This window comes from Papio anubis, chromosome 2 (assembly GCF_008728515.1).
Source record: "Papio anubis isolate 15944 chromosome 2, Panubis1.0, whole genome shotgun sequence".
In the NCBI taxonomy this organism is placed as follows: domain Eukaryota; kingdom Metazoa; phylum Chordata; class Mammalia; order Primates; family Cercopithecidae; genus Papio; species Papio anubis.
The window spans coordinates 60,450,184-60,467,818 of record NC_044977.1 but is presented as its reverse complement, the minus strand read 5'-3'; the positions used below and the strand labels follow the sequence as shown (position 1 = coordinate 60,467,818).

Here is a 17,635-nt window from a genome sequence, read left to right as displayed (position 1 = left end):
CTGGCTCCTTGTAAGAATCCAATGCCTGATTATCTCTCACTGTCTCCCATCACCCCCAGATGGGACCACATAGTTGTAAGAAAACAAGCTCTGGACTCCCACTGGTTCTATATTATGGTGAGTTGTATAATTATTTCATTATATATCACAATTTAATAATAATAAAGTGCACAATAAATGTAATGTGTGTCAATCATCCCAAAACCATCCCCTTCCCTGCCCCACATCCAAGGAAAAACTGTCTTTCACAAAAACCAGTCCCTTGTGCCAAAAAGGCTGGGGACTGCTGATCTATAGTATAATATCCCCCAAAAAGCAAACACTGCCACAATTGCAAAACTAACCTTAATCCTTTCTGGGACTTAATATCTATACCTTTTAAGATTCTTGTCTCAAATTCAATGTCCAAATAATAATCATGAATTAATCATACTCTGTTTTAAACCATTAAATTCACCAGTTTAAGATATTTTTACACACAAACTCTGAAAGTTAGCTCAATGTTTCACCTCAAAACTTTACATAAAAAGAAAACTAGCTAAGATGGGAACAACATCAGCAAAGCTTTTGAATCTTTCCTCTCTACGTATAAAACCAGACAGAACAACTAGAGAGCAATACCCAAAACCCAGGAATAATGTGCACAGCAAATCCATGTGACAAAGTATCCTCACCAAACCCAGAACACAAAAAGGTGAAGAAAAACCACCAACAGCCATATAACCTGCACGGTGTCTGTGGCTGGGCAGTGGCTGGGCAGGAAAAACAAAGCAACAGGCAATCAGACCTGTGAAAAGGAAAATTCCAAAAGAGCCAACAGGCATTACTAGAAAACATAGAGGGACAGTCTGACAATAGTAGCTCACACTGGAAGGAATTTTGTCCACTCCAATAAGGAGTAGGTTTAAGGGGCCCATGGTAAGAAACTGTGAAGGCGCCCAAGCAGTTGTGCACCATGAACTCTTGAAACTGACCTGCCAGGGTTCCCTTCCAGAATACAGCCTCACACCAAGGAGAAATCTCAAGAGACAAAACCAAACTCCTGAAATAGATAGACAAGAGAGAAAAAGGAAAGAGAAGTAGTGGAGGAGGGGAAGAAATCCAGGAAATCTCAGGAGACAGGAGGCCATCGTTTAAACACTATGCTGAGAACAGCTAAGAGGGAGCTCAGTGAAGTTACAAAGCTACCCTGAACCATGTCTCTTTCTAAAAGTTCAGAAAAACTGAGTTCAAATAGAAATGAGCAACACAAATGACTCAAGCTCAAATGCAATCCAAAGTTCTATAAGAAGTAAGAGAAGAAGAAGCAGAACAACATCCTTATGAATAACAAAGGCAGTCAGGAAGACATGCTCATAAATAAATAAATAAATAAATAAATAACAACATGGTGTGGCGTAGTGGCTCATGCCTATAATCCTAGCACTTTGGGAGGCCAAGGCAGATGGATTACCTGAACTCAGGAGTTAGAGACCAGTCTGAGCAACATGACCAAACTCCGTCTCTATTAAAAAAAACAAAAAATTAGCCGGGCGTGGTGGCGGTCCCCTGTAATCCCAGCTACTCAGGAGGCTGGGGCAGGAGAATTGCTTGAGCCCAGGAGATGGAGGGTACAGTGAGCCAAGACTGCACACTGCACTCTAGCCTTGGTGACAGAGCCAGACTCTGTCTCAAAAAATAAAAATAAAAATAAAAATAAAATGAGGTAAATGGCATAAAGAAAATGATGCATGAGAGAACAAAATAAATCAGAATCCACAAACTCAGATGAGGTAGAGAAGTCAAGTGGTAACTAGAAATAAAATAAAAAGTCATTTCAAAAATAAACAGATAATTAAAAGACACAGAAGACAAAAAGGAAGAAAAAATTAAAATAAAAAGAAGAGGCCAGGCACGGTGGTTGATGCCTGTAATACCAGCACTTTGGGAGGCTGAGGTGGGAGGATTGCTTAAGTCCAGGAGTTTGAGACCAGCCTGGGCAACATAGTGAGACCTCGTCTCTACTAAAAATCAAAACATTTAGCCAGGTATGGTGGCATGTGCCTGTTGTCCCAACTACTTGGGTGGCTGAGGTGGGAGGATCACTTCAGCCCAGGAAGTCAAGGCTGCAGTGAGCCAAGATCGTGCCACTGCACTCCAGCCAGTGTGACAGAGCAAGACCCTGTCTCAAAAAAAAAAAAAAAAAAGAGAGAGAGAGAGAGAAAAATGATTAAAAAGAAAGTGATAAACAATGAAATGGGTAAAAAGAATTATGTAAAGAAAGATATGAGAAGTTCCTAAAGAATAAAATAAAAGTAAGGACACAAAAAATGATAAAAAGTAATAATATAAAAATTTCCTGAAGTTTAAAAAAAAATTATGAAACTAGATATTGAAAGCTTCTACCCCATACCTGAGAATACTGACCCACAACGTACAACACCAACACACAGTCTAATGAAATCACTGGACACTAGAGAATGAGAAAAAGAAAATAATGGGTATTCAGGCAAAAACAACAAATTTTCAAGGGAAAAAAATACATTATCATCAGGCTTTTCAATAGCAATGCTTCATTCCAAAAAATAAAAATAAAGTATGTGAGCTACTCAAGAAAAATAAATGTGAACCAAAGATTTCATATCCAGAAAAGTTGACTTCAAAGTATAAAGAGCACTAACAAACTGTTATCAACATGCAAAAACTCAGGGCATATTGTTCCCATGGCCACTTCCTGAAGAATCCAGTTGAGAATGAGCTTGATCAATTCAAATGACTACAGAGACATGATCACAGAGAGCATTAAACATGTAGTTACTTATAGAACTGAGATTAGTTGAGAGCTAAAATGGAAAGAGTATTCTCTATAATGGACATATGTTTCAATAATACAGAAATAGTACAATATTTTAAAATAGGGGAGAAACAGCAAAAGCAGATATAAACTTTTTGGATTTTTAAAAACCTATTCTCAGTAATTACACTGGGGATGGTAGCATTAGTATTATTGAGACCATTATGTATATAATCTGGGATAAAATAAATGAGTGATTATGGAGTAGTCTATCATCCCCTGTGTCCTTGAAAACCAGGATTCCTGCTGTGGAAGAAAGGGGATAGATGTAATACAGAACAGGTTAAACTAAAAATCACAAAATGGAAGTATCAGTGTAAACTGATTTTGGCATTTTATCTCAGTCTGTCCACTGCAGTGGCCTAGAAACCTAATAGCAATGAGCACACCCAGGGCCTAGACAGGGTCCTCGAAATACTATTTCCTACTAAAAGATACTAGAGATTCTTAAAGAAATGGCTTTAAGGGTGAGGGTAGGGATGGGAGCAGATCTTGTCATTACAAAAAGCAAAGCTATGAAGCCATGAAGCCATGAAGGACCACCAGGGTCACTGCTAGGACTCAGGACAGCTGCTTAAAGCTGGGGATGGGAATCGGTGATGACCGCAAATGGGCATGTGGTTTCTTTTAGGGCTGATAGATATGTTCTAAAATTTGATTGTGATGATATAGATAAATTTTTGATACAAACCCAAAATAAGTGAGTTGTATCAACAGTCAGCTTTCTAGTTGTGAAACTGTACTATATAAAAAATATGAAACTGTACACTTAGTATGTTGAAACTTATGGTATGTAAATTACATCTCAATAAAGCTGTTGGAAAAAAAGATATGCCCAAACCTTCAAAAGGGATCATGATTTCGGTGTAAAATAAAATAAAATAAAATATGTTTTGTTTTTTTTCCCCCAGAGACAGGGTCTCACTCTGTCAGCCAGCCTGGAGTACCACGGTGCTATCACAGCTTACTGAAACCTCGAACTCCTGGGCTCCAGTGATCCTCCCACCTCAGTCGCCTAAGTAGCTAGGACTATGGACACATGCTACCATACCTGGCTAATTTTTTGTATTTTTTGTAGAGATGGGGTCTCTCTCTCTCTTGCCCAGGCTAGTCTTGAACTCCTGGCCTCAAGCGAACATCTGCTTCGGCTTCCCAAAATTCAGCTGGGATTATGGGCATGAGCCACCATGCCTGGCCATAAAATATATTTAAATCCATGAGTTCATGAAGACTTTTTTAAATCCAGTGATTACACAAATCTACATTTGTGGTAAAATTGTACAGAACTAAATATATACACAGACACACAAATGAATAATATAAAACTGGTGAAATCAGACAAAAACAAGTGGGTCATATGAATGCTCAATTTTCCAGCTGTGAAACCGTACTATAGTTATATAAGATGGTACCATTGGAGGAAACTGGGTAAAAAGTACACCAGATCTCTCTGTATTATTCCTTACAATGCATGAGAATATATGATTATCTGAAGATGAAATATTTAATCAAAAAATACCCTAACTGGTCACCTTTGAAGAACAGTAGGGAACCAAATCATTATCTTAAAAGCTAGTAAAGAATCAAGCATTTATCCTATCTTTCCTGTATGACCTGCAACAATAGTTAAGAAACAGTAGATGAATGGAACTATCTCTTTATGAAAGAATCTCCATTAATAAATGAAAAAGATTAGATTATCACCATCTAAGGTTTGGCTATGTCCCCATCCAAATCTCATCTTGAATTATAGCTCCCATAATCGCCAACTGTCATGGGAGGGACTCGGTGGGAGGTAACTGAATCATGGGAGCAGGTTTTCCTGTGCTGTTCTGATGATAGTGAATAAGTCTCACGAGATCTGATGGTTTTATAAAGGGTAGTCACCCTGCACACACTCTCTTGCCTGCCACCATGTAAAACGTGCCTTTGCTCCTCCTTCACCTTCAGCCATGACTATGAGGCCTCCCCAGTCATGTGGAACTATGAGTCCATTAAACCTCTTTTTCTTTATAAATTACCTAATCTTGGGTATGTCTTTATTAGCAGCACGAGAAGAGAGTAATACACCATCTTACGGCCCCCAATGGATTAATGGATTAGACATTAAGCATCAACAGCCACTAACATCGTAAAAAGAAACAGCACCAGACATCAGGTGCCTCTTGGGGAAAGAACCCACCAATTATCTGATGTCTTACTGTAGGGTTCATACCTGAGTCTGATGACACTTGGGGATCCAGCTACCAATTTGCAGGAAATACAGAGATCAGAGAGAACAGGTGAACAGCACCATGACAGAGCATTCAGCAAAATCCAGACTGTAGGAAAGTCTCAAGGCTAAATGTCCTAGATTCTTCAACAGATAAATCACTGGACGAAAAACTAGGGGGTAAGGGGAAGCAACGCAATGAAAGGGAAACCTGTAGATTAGAAGAGTCTTAAAAGACACAAATTTCCTTTAAATTGGCAAGATTAAACTTGAGATGTACACCTGGATAATAATATTATAAAGAAATGCAAACAAGTGTCTACTTTGAGAAGCAGGGTAGTGGCTACTTTAAGGACAGAGAGGGGTGATGATTAGGATGTGGCACCTGGATGGGGCTGCTAGGGCAGGCAGAAAAATTCTAATTGTGGACCTAAGGTGAACCAGGTGTGTTCACCTTAGGATAACTCAGTAAGCTGCACATTTGTGTTGTGTTAGTTTCTGTATTTGTCTAATTTTACAAAAAAAAAAAAAAAGATTTTTTTAAAAAAAGGAGAATTTATCTCACTTTTATAACCTGTCATAAATAGAATGCAACAGTTAAAATAATTACATGAAAATAATAATATTAACTAGCTGCGGTAGCCTGAGGACACTTCCAAGCCCTTTTCTATGTTAAAATGGAGAATAACAAGTGTAGTCAAGTGTTAAGGATATGCTAGCACTCAAGAGTCTTTCTTTTTAACTTAATCAAGTCTTGAAAGACACCTAAAAGGAAAGCACTTTCTCACTATGTGATTCAGGGAGATGGGAGGCTTGCCTATCTACCACTCAAAATCATCTTCCCTACTGCTTAAATTTACTTCGTAGGCCAGCTCACATCTTACTCTTCTGGAGACACTGAGTTACAAAAAAAAAAGAGGGCCGGGCGCGGTGGCTCAAGCCTGTAATCCCAGCACTTTGGGAGGCCGAGACGGGCGGATCACGAGGTCGGGAGATCGAGACCATCCTGGCTAACACGGTGAAACCCCGTCTCTACTAAAAAAATACAAAAAACTAGCCGGGCGAGGTGGCAGGCGCCTGTAGTCCCAGCTACTCGGGAGGCTGAGGCAGGAGAATGGCGTGAACCCGGGAGGCGGAGCTTGTAGTGAGCCGAGATCCCGCCACTGCACTCCAGCCTGGGCGACAGAGCGAGACTCCGTCTCAAAAAAAAAAAAAAATAATAAAAAATAAAAAAATAAAAAAAAAAGAGGTCTGGTGCAGTGAATGAAGGTAAGTCAGGCCTTATGAGGAGGATGAAAAAAACAAAAACTTTGCTCTCCCTGATCATCAACAGATTTATGTTACTCGTTCAGCCCTTTCTAAATAAGCTTAAAAGGTTTGCTTTTCCATTATAAGCATTTAAGCAAGTGACTGACACTACAACCCAGTGAGAGCTGCTTGTCCTCATCCTAGTTACAAGCACACACACTTCACTATGTACTCAACAGGCACCTTCAGAGCCTAGCAAATGACCCACCTCTGTCTTCACACCTAATGTGTTTGGAGGTTCTCAAGTGACAAGAGGCCCTGTATCTGAAAACCCAAATTACAAATATAAGCACAAACGCCCTCCCTCACCTGAACTCAGTATCTTAAAATGAGGCCCTCTGTCCCAAGTTGCTGGCTCATCAACACTAGCCTAAACTGACCTCAAAGTCCTTTAAAAAAAAAGGTGGGGGGGGCAGGTATCAGATTCCATATTAGACTTATAAACTTGTAAGGAGCAAAGCAAGCTGTGAATTCGAATGGAACTCAATCACATTTTTCAAACATTTATCTAAAACACATATTAAAAAGTGGCTCGATTCACCTACATATGATCTGAAAACAAGTCTTGTTTGACCTCACCATTTCCCCCAAGTTTTTCTACGTCAGTTTTAAGAGAAAGAGAACATAAGCCAGGACAGTTTAATTTTTCTTGCACTGATGCTCACAAGAGAGGACAGAGTGAGGCCCACCCATAAAGATGAAGTGCAGACAGGAACTAAAAGGCAACTTGCATTAAAAAGGAAGATAAGGGTTGGATTCCTCTGTCTTCAATGCCTCTAGATTCATCAGCTTCCCTTGAGTGGGCAGACCCCCATTTCCTTCCCTCTCTCACCATCTCCTATCTCTTTTGCATTCTCTACCCTCTTTGTTTTGTGAACCCTCAACTTCCCAGCTTACCCTCACTCCATCCCTTGTTCTTATATTTTCAAGAGACATGTAAGCAAGCAAATACTCAAACATACACAAACCTGCTAAAATGTCTGGAACGAGAATCCCAAGTTCCACTCATCACAAAGGTGCTTGTGGAAGTCTACTCCACCATTTGTTTCCATGATGTCTGAGAAAAACACACTTCATCTGCATCCCCTGGATCCTCCATATGAGAGGGTATACCCCTGCGTGTAAGAACCAGTTCACCATCTCCATTTTTTATGAATATCCAGAACAAAAGGCTCCTTTCTTGAATGCTACTCTGATCCCATGAATTCAAAAATGTTTAAAGAAGCTCTATCTCCACACCAGCACCTGAGGAGATGGAGACTTTAAGAACAGAATTTTAAAATGTTCTCACTGAGCTCTCCATTCTAGAAATGGCTATAAGTAAATGAAACTCAAAAGTGTCTGGAGCCTACTGAGCTCTACCTAGCAATGCAGTGTGTTCCTTGGCACATGAGACAGAAGCTCAAGGCAGACCCAGCACTTCCTCAGATACCGTCTTGTCCCATTTTCCTTAAGATAAGGCGTCCTGGTCCATGGGCCTATTATTTGGGGTCAGGCCTCAGCAGGAGAATGGTTAGGTGTCAGGGGGAGAGGGGGATGACATGTGTGGTTTGGATTTTTCACCCAAACCCTTTTCAATGAGCCTTTGAGAAATACAGGAGCCTATTGAAACATTACTTACTGCCTGTTGAATATTGGTCTTCACTTGCTCACTCAACATGCCTTCAAAGACAAAGGAGTCGCCAAACTTCTCAGCCTATAAGGAAGGTAGGAAATAAAAATCCAGAAAAGGTTGTGGTAATGTGTTTCATGTGTGCCATTTTCTCTCCACACTATTAAAGTTATTCCTCTTGTCCGGTTGAACTTGGGTCTTTCTTATGACTTCCCAGGGGACTCAGAAATGACCTAAAAGTCTCTGGCTTCCTCTTAAAACAAGTTAATGTCACTTACAGAGACCATTTTCGTTTAAGACTCACTTAGCTGATAAGAATGCAGACTGAACAAGATTAGTTTTTGAGAACATGACTGTTCCTGAAGGAAATACATTTCCCCAAGTATTACAAATGACTCTGGGAAATAGTATTCTGTACATGTGAGATTACATAATCAAGTTTTGTCCTTTGCCCTGAATCTAGCTAAATGAAAAAATGGCACTGTTTGCTCATATTCTGACACATTCTAGCTCCACTAAGGGGTCAAATGTGCTTACAAATCTCAACTGGCCAATTCAAGCACCAAATGGAAATCTGTATTTTAACGATTTTATTTAACATTAGTGTCTCAAGTCTTCATCCACCTGATTATTTTTGTTGTATGTAACCCTATTCTGAAAATTAGGTCATTTGTCCCTTGGTAACCATGACTCTCCTCCTACATTTCTGAGTGTTCTTATTCATCTCCTAAAATATGTGGGCTCGTTTCAGCCACTGAAACACTGTTGCTCCCCAGAGCTCTGCCCTTGGCTCTCTGCACTTCTACTACACCAGTGGCTCTCAGGCTTTGTGCAATTGAGATTATGTAATCAGCTGGTTCAAACTATACACTGCTGCTCCCCAATCCCAGAGATTCTGATTCTGGGGCTCTAGGGTGAGGTCAAGGAGTCTGTATGTGTAAATAGCACACAGCTAGTCATTCTAATACAGGTAGCTCAAGAGATACACTTCGAGATACACTGATCGATGCTTGTTGATGGACAACTTCTTTCAACCTCATCAAATTAACTATAGCCAGTACTCCAAATGACTCTCAAATCTCTACCTCTAGTTCTGTCCTGTTCTTACTAGATGAAATTAACTGAGTACCGGATCTTATATTGCAGATCTTACAAGCACCTCCAACTCCTTTTCCGGAGGGGAGGCTACCATCTCTTCTTCACCCCAATCTTCTTCCTGCATTCCCTTGTGACACTGCCATGACTAACTACCTAAGCCATTTATTTATTCAACAAATGTGTATCAAACACCTACCATGTGCCTAGTTTGGGGCTAAATTAGGGGATATAAGGTCAATATCAGATAGCCATGGTCCCTATCCTTATTGTGCTTAAGTATGGGAGCACAGAAAAAATCAAGCAAACAAAGAATGGAAGAAAATAATTATAACTTTACTTCACCTTGTAAGGTAAAGAGTGTCATGAAAAACGTTCTTGAGAAAGTGACACTTAAGATGAGACGACTCGGCCGGGCGCGGTGGCTCAAGCCTGTAATCCCAGCGCTTTGGGAGGCCGAGACGGGCGGATCACGAGGTCAGGAGATCGAGACCATCCTGGCTAACACGGTGAAACCCCGTCTCTACTGAAAAATACAAAAAACTAGCCGGGCGCGGTGGCGGGCGCCTGTAGTCCCAACTACTCGGAGGCTGAGGCAGGAGAATGGCGTGAACCCGGGAGGCGGAGCTTGCAGTGAGCTGAGATCCGGCCACTGCACTCCAGCCTGGGAGGCAGAGCGAGACTCCGTCTCAAAAAAAAAAAAAAAAAAGAAAAAAAAAAAAAAAGATGAGACGACTCAAGAATGAGAAGGAGCCAGTCATGCATAAGGGGGATAAGCAAGAGAACTGTGAATTCCAAGCAGAGAGAAAATAAGGACCAAGCTCTTGAGGTGGGAAAGAATGTTGAGTTTTCAAGGAATAGAAACAAAACCAGCAGGGCTAGAACACGGTACACAAGAGGAGTGTGATATAAAGTGAAGCTGGAGAGATGGGAAAAGAAGTCTATAGAGTGCCATTAAAAAAAATAGAGCATATGGTCCAAGGCAGTTCTTGGTCCTTTTTGAGCTCCTTGGCAGTATGGTGAAGCTTAAGAACCCCCTTCTCAGAATAAAACATTTAAATGCATAAAATAAAATCAATAGTATTATGAGGAAAAGTCATTATATCAAAATATTAATAAGCAAATTAGTGCTATAGTATTAAATATGCTCTTCATTAATATATTAAATAAGATCTAGTGGCAGGTCTCATAATTATCATATTTCAAAGTGGGGATGAATGCAGACAATATTTCAAGATCTCTGCAACAACAAAAATATGGTTAAAAATGTCTGTGATTTCTACTGGTAACAAAGTCAGAGGTACTGCTACTACTGCTGTGGTTTGTTGTTTGCATCATAATTGAAGGAAATACTACATTTGGGCTCGAGGGTAGTAAATAACCAGATATATTAGATTGGTACAATAGTAATTACGGTTTTTGTCATTACTTTTAATGGCAAAGACCGTGATTACTTTTGCACCAACTTATAACTTTTCCCCATCCATGTTTTTAGATGCCCTAAGTTCTGCTTATTCTATCTAATCTTCATGGAGAACCCTGTTCTTTAGAAGTCTTCTAACTTAAGTAAACTAATGAGGAACCTGAGCTGAGAATATCCTGTGAAACCAAAAGGAAAAGGACTTCTGCTTACTAGAAATGTGTACAAAAAAGGTTTCTAACCACTTTGTATATTTGAGGAAATTCCAAAGAAATGTGACAATGCAAAACCAAATTTGAAAGTTGTTTTACTTTATACATTCACTCTCAAATTATTCACTTAATAATAATTTACAAAAAGACATTTGGGGCCTTAAAGAAAACAAAAAGGAACAGGGACTCCATGAACTGAAGACAAGAGTAAAGTTTTTTTGTGAGAGAAAACTGGAAAGCAAATAAAGTAAGTGTAGTTCAGAAAGTGACATAAACGTTCATAGACTGGAAAGCCTTCCTCTTCCTATTCCCATTTAGGACAACATCCACTTTCAGAACCTTGCTTTGTGATTCAGTGACCACCACATAATGTTTGGAGCTGCCACAGCACAGTGTGTGTGAGTTGTCAAGGTGTTGGAATAAAGCCACAAAAATGAAAAACTGCACTTCTGCATTTATCACTTAAAAAATATGAAATGCTTCTGGAAAAACCAAACTGCGATTTACTGAGAAGAAAAGTGGTCTTACTTTGCATGCCATCTGTTATCTCAAAAAGCCTTAGTGGTCAGTGGTATTCTCTGACACATTAAGCATTAACACAATATAGTGTAATAGTTACAGCACAGGTTCTGAGGTCACACTGGCCAGGCTGGAATCCCAGCTCTACCACCAACTAGCTGTGTGATGTGGGGCAAATCACTTTTCTAATCCTCAGTATGTCACCTGAAAAATAACCGGCCTCATAGAGTTGTTGTGAGAAATCAAGATGAAATATATACAATAAAATGCTTCACACAGTTCTACCACAGAATGTGGTAAAAGTGGTCAGTCACTCTTAGCTGCTATTAAAGCATTCTTAAAAGTTCTGGAAAAGAACAATTTCTCCCTCCTTTCCCCAATCCCATTACCTCTGTCAAATAGCCAGTTGAGTTCACAAACTTCTCAAATTCAGCATTACTGACTTCATAGGCATCCATGTAAAAGGCATCAATAGTAACTCTCCTTGCAGGTGCTTCCCCATCCTGCTTTATCTGAGGATCATCTGTGCCCATTGTAAATACTCCAGCAGGGATGGGGACCATCTACAATGAAAGGTGAAACACAGGAAGTCATGTATCACAACCAAAGTGTACCTGTGTAGGGGTAAAGTTCCTAGCACCCAGTAAGCACTCAATAGTAAATCTTCGCCACAGTAATAACTGTAAAATTAGGAAAAATCTCTCTATACCCTAAAGAAGGTGAATCACGAGTATCTCAAAAAGAAGTGAAAATTCTGTAGGAAGGTAATCTCCTTAATCAAACCTCTACTGATACAAATCTACACCTGTACTGGAAACAGGTCTGGAATAACAGTCACCAAGCCGCTAATGGCTGGAATGCAGAGGTAGGGAGAATATTCAACTTTCCTTTTCTTTTGAGACAGGTTCTCACTCTTTTGACCAGGCTGGGGTACAATGGCATGATCAGGGCTAACTACAGCATTGACTATTGACTGACATCCCAGACTCGAGATCCCCCCACCTCAGTATCTCAAATAGCTGGAGTACAGACATGTGCCACCATGACCAGTTAATTTTTTTTTTTTGAGATGGAGTCTTGCTCTGTTGCCCAGGCTGGAGTACAGTGGCATGATCATGGCTCACTGCAACCTCCACCTCCTGGGTCCAAGCGATTCTCCTGCCTCAGCCTCCTGAGTAGCTGGGATTACAGGTGCCCACCATCATGCCCAGCTAATTTTTGTATTTTTAGTAGAGACAGGGTTTCACCAAGTTGGCCAGGCTGGTCTTGAACTCCTGACTTCAGGTGATCCACCCGCCTCAGCCTCCCAAAGTGCTACGATTACAGGTGTGAGCCACCGCGCCCAACCTAGCTAATTTTTTTTTAAGCCATGGAGTCTCACTATGTTGCCAAGGTTGGTCTCCAACTCCTGGGCTCAAGTGATCCTCCCACCTCAGCCTTCCAAACTGCTGGGATTATGAGCCATCGTGCCCAGCCCCACTTTTTTCTTTATACATATTTTATTTGCATATGCTTTTGTTTCTTTTGAATTATTTTTAAAAGCACATGTAAAAATGCAATCTCTATCTTTAAATAACCACTGCATGAATTTTGGCCTCCAACAATCACGAAAAAGGCTTACCTCACTAAAATAGAAAGTTTTAAAGTTTACTAAGGGGCTATGTGTTGTATAATTCCTTATAAAAACCCTAATTGCAATTACTTTGTTCCTATCTACCATCCCACATGAACTCTAAACTCCAAGGAGACAGCAACTGGGGCTGCCTTATTCACAGCTCTGTTCCCAACACTGAGCACAGGGTCTGAGGATCACACTGAAAATGTTCAGTTAAAAAATGCAGGTCCATGCTCAACATCATGAGTCATTAGGGAAATGCAAATCAAAACTATAATGAGGTTCCACTTCATGATCACTAGCATGGCTATAACAAAAAAGACACAATAACAAGTGTTGATGAGGATGTGAAGAAATTGGAACCCTCATATATAGCTGGTAGGAATGTAAAATAGTTCAGCTGCTTTGGAAAACAGTCTGGCAGTTTCTCAAAAAGCTAAACAAAGAGTTATATGACCCTGCAGTTCTCCTAGGTATATACCCAAGAGAAATAAAAACATATGTCCATGCAAAAACTTGTACGAAAACATTCATAGCAGCATTATTCATAATAGCCAAAAAGCAGAAACAATCCAAATGTCTATCAACTGATGAATAAGTAAACAAAATATGGTATATCTATAAAATGGAATAATATTCAGACATAAAAAGAAATAAGCACTGGTTCATGCTACAGTATGAGTGAACCTTGAAAATACTATACTAAGTGAAAGAATCCAATCACAAAGGGCCACATATTGTATGAATCTATTCATATGAAATGTCCAGAATAGACAAATCCAAAGAGACACAAAGTAGATTAGTGGTTGCTAGAGGGAGGCAGGAATGGGGAATGATTGATAATGGGCATAGGGTTTCTTCTTGAGATGATGAAGTATTCTGGAATTAGGCAGTGATAGTTGTAACACCTCATAACTATACTAAAAACCACTAAATTGTACATGTTAAAAGAGTGTATTGTATGCTATATGAATTCTATCTCAACTTTTTTCAAAAACCACAGGGCTTCAACCATACCATCTGTCAGAAATATACTCTTAACAGACATAATGTCTTATTTTCAAATCATTTGAGTGAGTCAATTAATAGACTCCACAGCAGCTTAGGAACTGTCAAGTCCCTCATCTATAAACAAGGGCTCAATATTACAGAATAAAATGGATCATAAGAAACTACTTATAAACAATTATATATCTACAAATTTGATAACCTTGGAAAAAAACGGATAAATTCCTAGAAACATAAAGCCTATCAAGACCAAATCAAGAAGAAGTAGAAAATCTGAACAGACTGATAACAAATAAGGAAACTGAACAAATAATTTTAAAAATTGGCCAGGCACAGTGGCTTACGCCTGTAATCCCAGGACTTTGGGAGGCTGAAGCAGGTGGATCACCTGAGGTCAAGAGTTTGAGGCCAGCCTGGCCAACATGGCGAAACCCTGTCTCTACTAAAAATACAAAAAAATTAGCCAGGTGTGGTCACACGCGCCTGGAATTCCAGCTACTTGGGAGGCTGAGGCAGGAGAATCACTGGAATCCAGGAGGCGGAGGTTGCAGTGAGCCGAGATTGCACCACTGTACTCCAGCCTGGCGACAAAGTGAGACTCCATCTCAAGTAATAATAATAATAATAATAATAGTAATTTTCCATCAAGAAAAGCCCAGAACCAGATGGCTTCATGGCAGAATTCTAATTTAAAGAAGAACTAATACCAATCCTTCTCAAATTCTTCCAAAAAATTGAAGAAGAGGAAACACTTCCAAACTCATTTTATGATACCAGCATTACACTGATACCAAAGCCAGACAAGAATACTACTAGAAGAAAAAAAAAAAAAAAAAAATATATATATATATATATATATACACACATATATATATACACACACAGGCCAATATCCCTAATGAACATAGATGCAAACATTCTAACAAAATACTAGCAAAGTGAATTCAACAGCACATTAAAGGGATCATACGCCAAAATTAAGTGGGGTTTATCCCTAGGATCAAAGGGTAGTTCAACATATGCAAACCTACACATGTGATATGCCACGTTAGCAGAATGAAGGGCAAAACCAAACGTTCACCTCAATATATGCAGAAAGACATTGGCGAAATTCAACATCTTTTCAAGATAAAAACTCTTGACAAGTTAGGCATTGAAGGAATGTACCTTAATATAAGCCATATATGAAAAGCCCACAGCTAACACTATACTCAATGGGGAAAAATTGAAAGCTTTTCCTCTTAGATTCAGAACAAGCCAAGGATGCATACTCTTGCCACTTCTATTCCATATAATACCGGAAGTCCTAGACAGAGCAATCAGGCAAGAGAAAGAAAGAAACAGCATCCAAGCTGGAAACAAAGACGTTATATTGTCCCTGATTGTAGATGCCATGATTGATTTTTTTTGAGACGGAGGCTCACTTACTGTCTACCAGACTGGAGTGCAGTGGCGCGATCTCAGCTCACCACAAGCTCCGCCCCCTAGGCTCATGCCATTCTCCTGCCTCAGCCTCCCGAGTAGCTAGGACTACAGGCACCTGCCACCACTCCCGGCTAATCTTTTTATTATTATTATTATTTGTAGTTTTAGTAGAGACAGGGTTTCACTGTGTTAGCCAGGATGGTTTCGATCTCCTGACCTCATGATCCGCCCTCCTCGGCCTCCCAAAGTGCTGGGATTACAGGCGTGAGCCACCGCGCCCGGCCAGCATGATCTTACATACAGAAACCTAATGGCTCCACCAAAAAACTGTCAGAACTGATATATGAATTCAGCAAAGTTGCAGGGCACAAAAATCAATATGTAAAAATCTGCAGCATTTCTTTTTTTTTTTTTTTTTTTGAGACGGTGTCTCTCTCTGTTGGCCAGGCTTGAGTGCAATGGCGTGACCTCAGCTCATTGCAACCTCCACCTCCCGGATTCAAGTGATTCTCCTGCCTCAGCCTCCCGAGTAGCTGGGATTACAGGTGCCTGCCACCATGCCCAGCTAATTTTTGTGTTTTTTTAGAGACGGCGTTTCACCAAGTTGGCCAGGCTGGTTTCGAACTCCTGACCTCAGGTGATCCACCCGCCTTGGCCTCCCAAAGTGCTGGGATTACAGGCATGAGCCACTGTGCTCAGCCAGCATTTCTTTAAACTAATGATGAACTATCTGAAAAAGATATTAAGAAATTAATCCCAGGTGGGGTGTGGTGGCTCACGCTTGTAATCTCAGCACTTTGGGAGGCCGAGGCAGGCTGATCACTTGAGGTCAGGAGTTCGAGACCAGCCTGACCAAAGTGGAGAAACCCCGTCTCTACTAAAAACACAAAATTAGCTGGGCATGGTGGTGCATGCCTGTAATCCCAGCTACTTGGGAGGCTGAGGCAGGAGAACTGCTTGAACTCAGGAGGCGAAGGTTACAGTGAGCCAAGATCGTGCCACTGCACTCCAGCCTGGGCAACAAGAGTGAAACTCCATCTCAAAAAAAAAAAGAAAAAGAAAAAAGAAAAAGAAATTAATCCCATTCACAGTAGCATCAAAAAAAAAAAAAAAAGACACTTAGTAGTAAATTTAACCAAAGAAGTGAAAGACCTATATATTGTAAATTATAAAACATTGATGAAAAAAATAGTATAAAAAGACAAATAAATGGAAAGGCATCCTATGTTCATGGATTAAATGAATTAATAGTAAAATGTCCATAGTACCCAAAGCAATCCACAGATTCAATGTAATTCCTATCAAAATTCCAAAGTCATTTTTCAAGGAAATAGGAAAAAAAATCCTAAAATTTGTACAGACCCACAAAAGACCCCAAAGAGCCAAAGCAATTTTGAACAAGAAGAACAAAGGTGGAGTACCACACTAGCTGACTTCAAAATAAATACAAACCTAATCAAATGGCATGGTACTGGCATAAAAGCTAACACAAAAACCAATGGAACAGGATAGACAGCTCAGAAATAAACTCATGCATTTACCATCAATTGATTTTCAACAAAGGCACCAAGAACACGCAATGGAGAAAGGACAATCTTTCAATAAATGGTATTAGGAAAACTGAATATCCACATGTAGAAGAATGAAATTAGACCCTTATCTCATAGCATATACAAAAATCAACTCAAACTATATTAAAGACTTAAATGTACGGTCTGAAACCGTAAAACTACTAGAAGAAAACATTGGGAAAAGAAGCTCCATGAGACAGGCCTGGCAAAGACTTCTCGGACTTGACCCCGAAAGCATAGGCAACAAAAGCAAAAATAAACAAATCGGATTGCATCAAACCAAAAGGCTCCTGTATGACAAAGGAAACAACAGAGTGAAGAGATGAGTGAAAATCTTTGCAAACCATGTATCTTATATGGAGTTAATATTCAAAATACATAAGGAATTCAACTAAATAGCAAGAAAACAAAGAACTCAATTTTAAAATGAGCAAAGGACCCGAAGAGACATTGCTCAAAAGACATACAAATGGCTAACAAATATAAGAAAAAATGCTCATCACAACTAATCACCAGGAAAACACAAATTAAAACTACAATGGGCTATCTCCTCACACTTGTTAGAATGTCTATCATCAAAAAAATGAAAGATGACAAGTGCTGGAGAAGGTGTAGAGAAAAAGGAACCCTTGGGCAGTTGGTGCGAATGTAAATACAGTGATTATGGAAAACAATATGGAGGTTCCTCAGAAATTTGCAAACAGAATTACCATATGATTCAGGTATCCCACTTCTGGGTATATGGCCAAAGGAAATAAAACCAGTATGCTCAAAAAATATCTACAGTCCCATATTCATGGCAACA

The 17,635-nt window shown here is 39.8% G+C and overlaps 1 protein-coding gene across 3 annotated transcripts in view; it reads right to left on the bottom strand.

The window, feature by feature from the left end:
• Positions 1 to 17,635, bottom strand: part of SUMF1 (sulfatase modifying factor 1) — a 105,354-nt gene that overhangs the window by 79,594 nt on the left and 8,125 nt on the right. For all 3 annotated transcript variants that reach the window (XM_017955273.3, XM_021933298.2, XM_003894161.4), the window contains exons 2-3: positions 11,601 to 11,774; positions 7,975 to 8,049 (exon numbers count right to left, since the gene is read on the bottom strand). In XM_017955273.3, the coding sequence (XP_017810762.1) occupies positions 7,975 to 8,049; positions 11,601 to 11,774 (249 nt within the window). The remainder of the gene's footprint in view (positions 1 to 7,974; positions 8,050 to 11,600; positions 11,775 to 17,635) is intronic.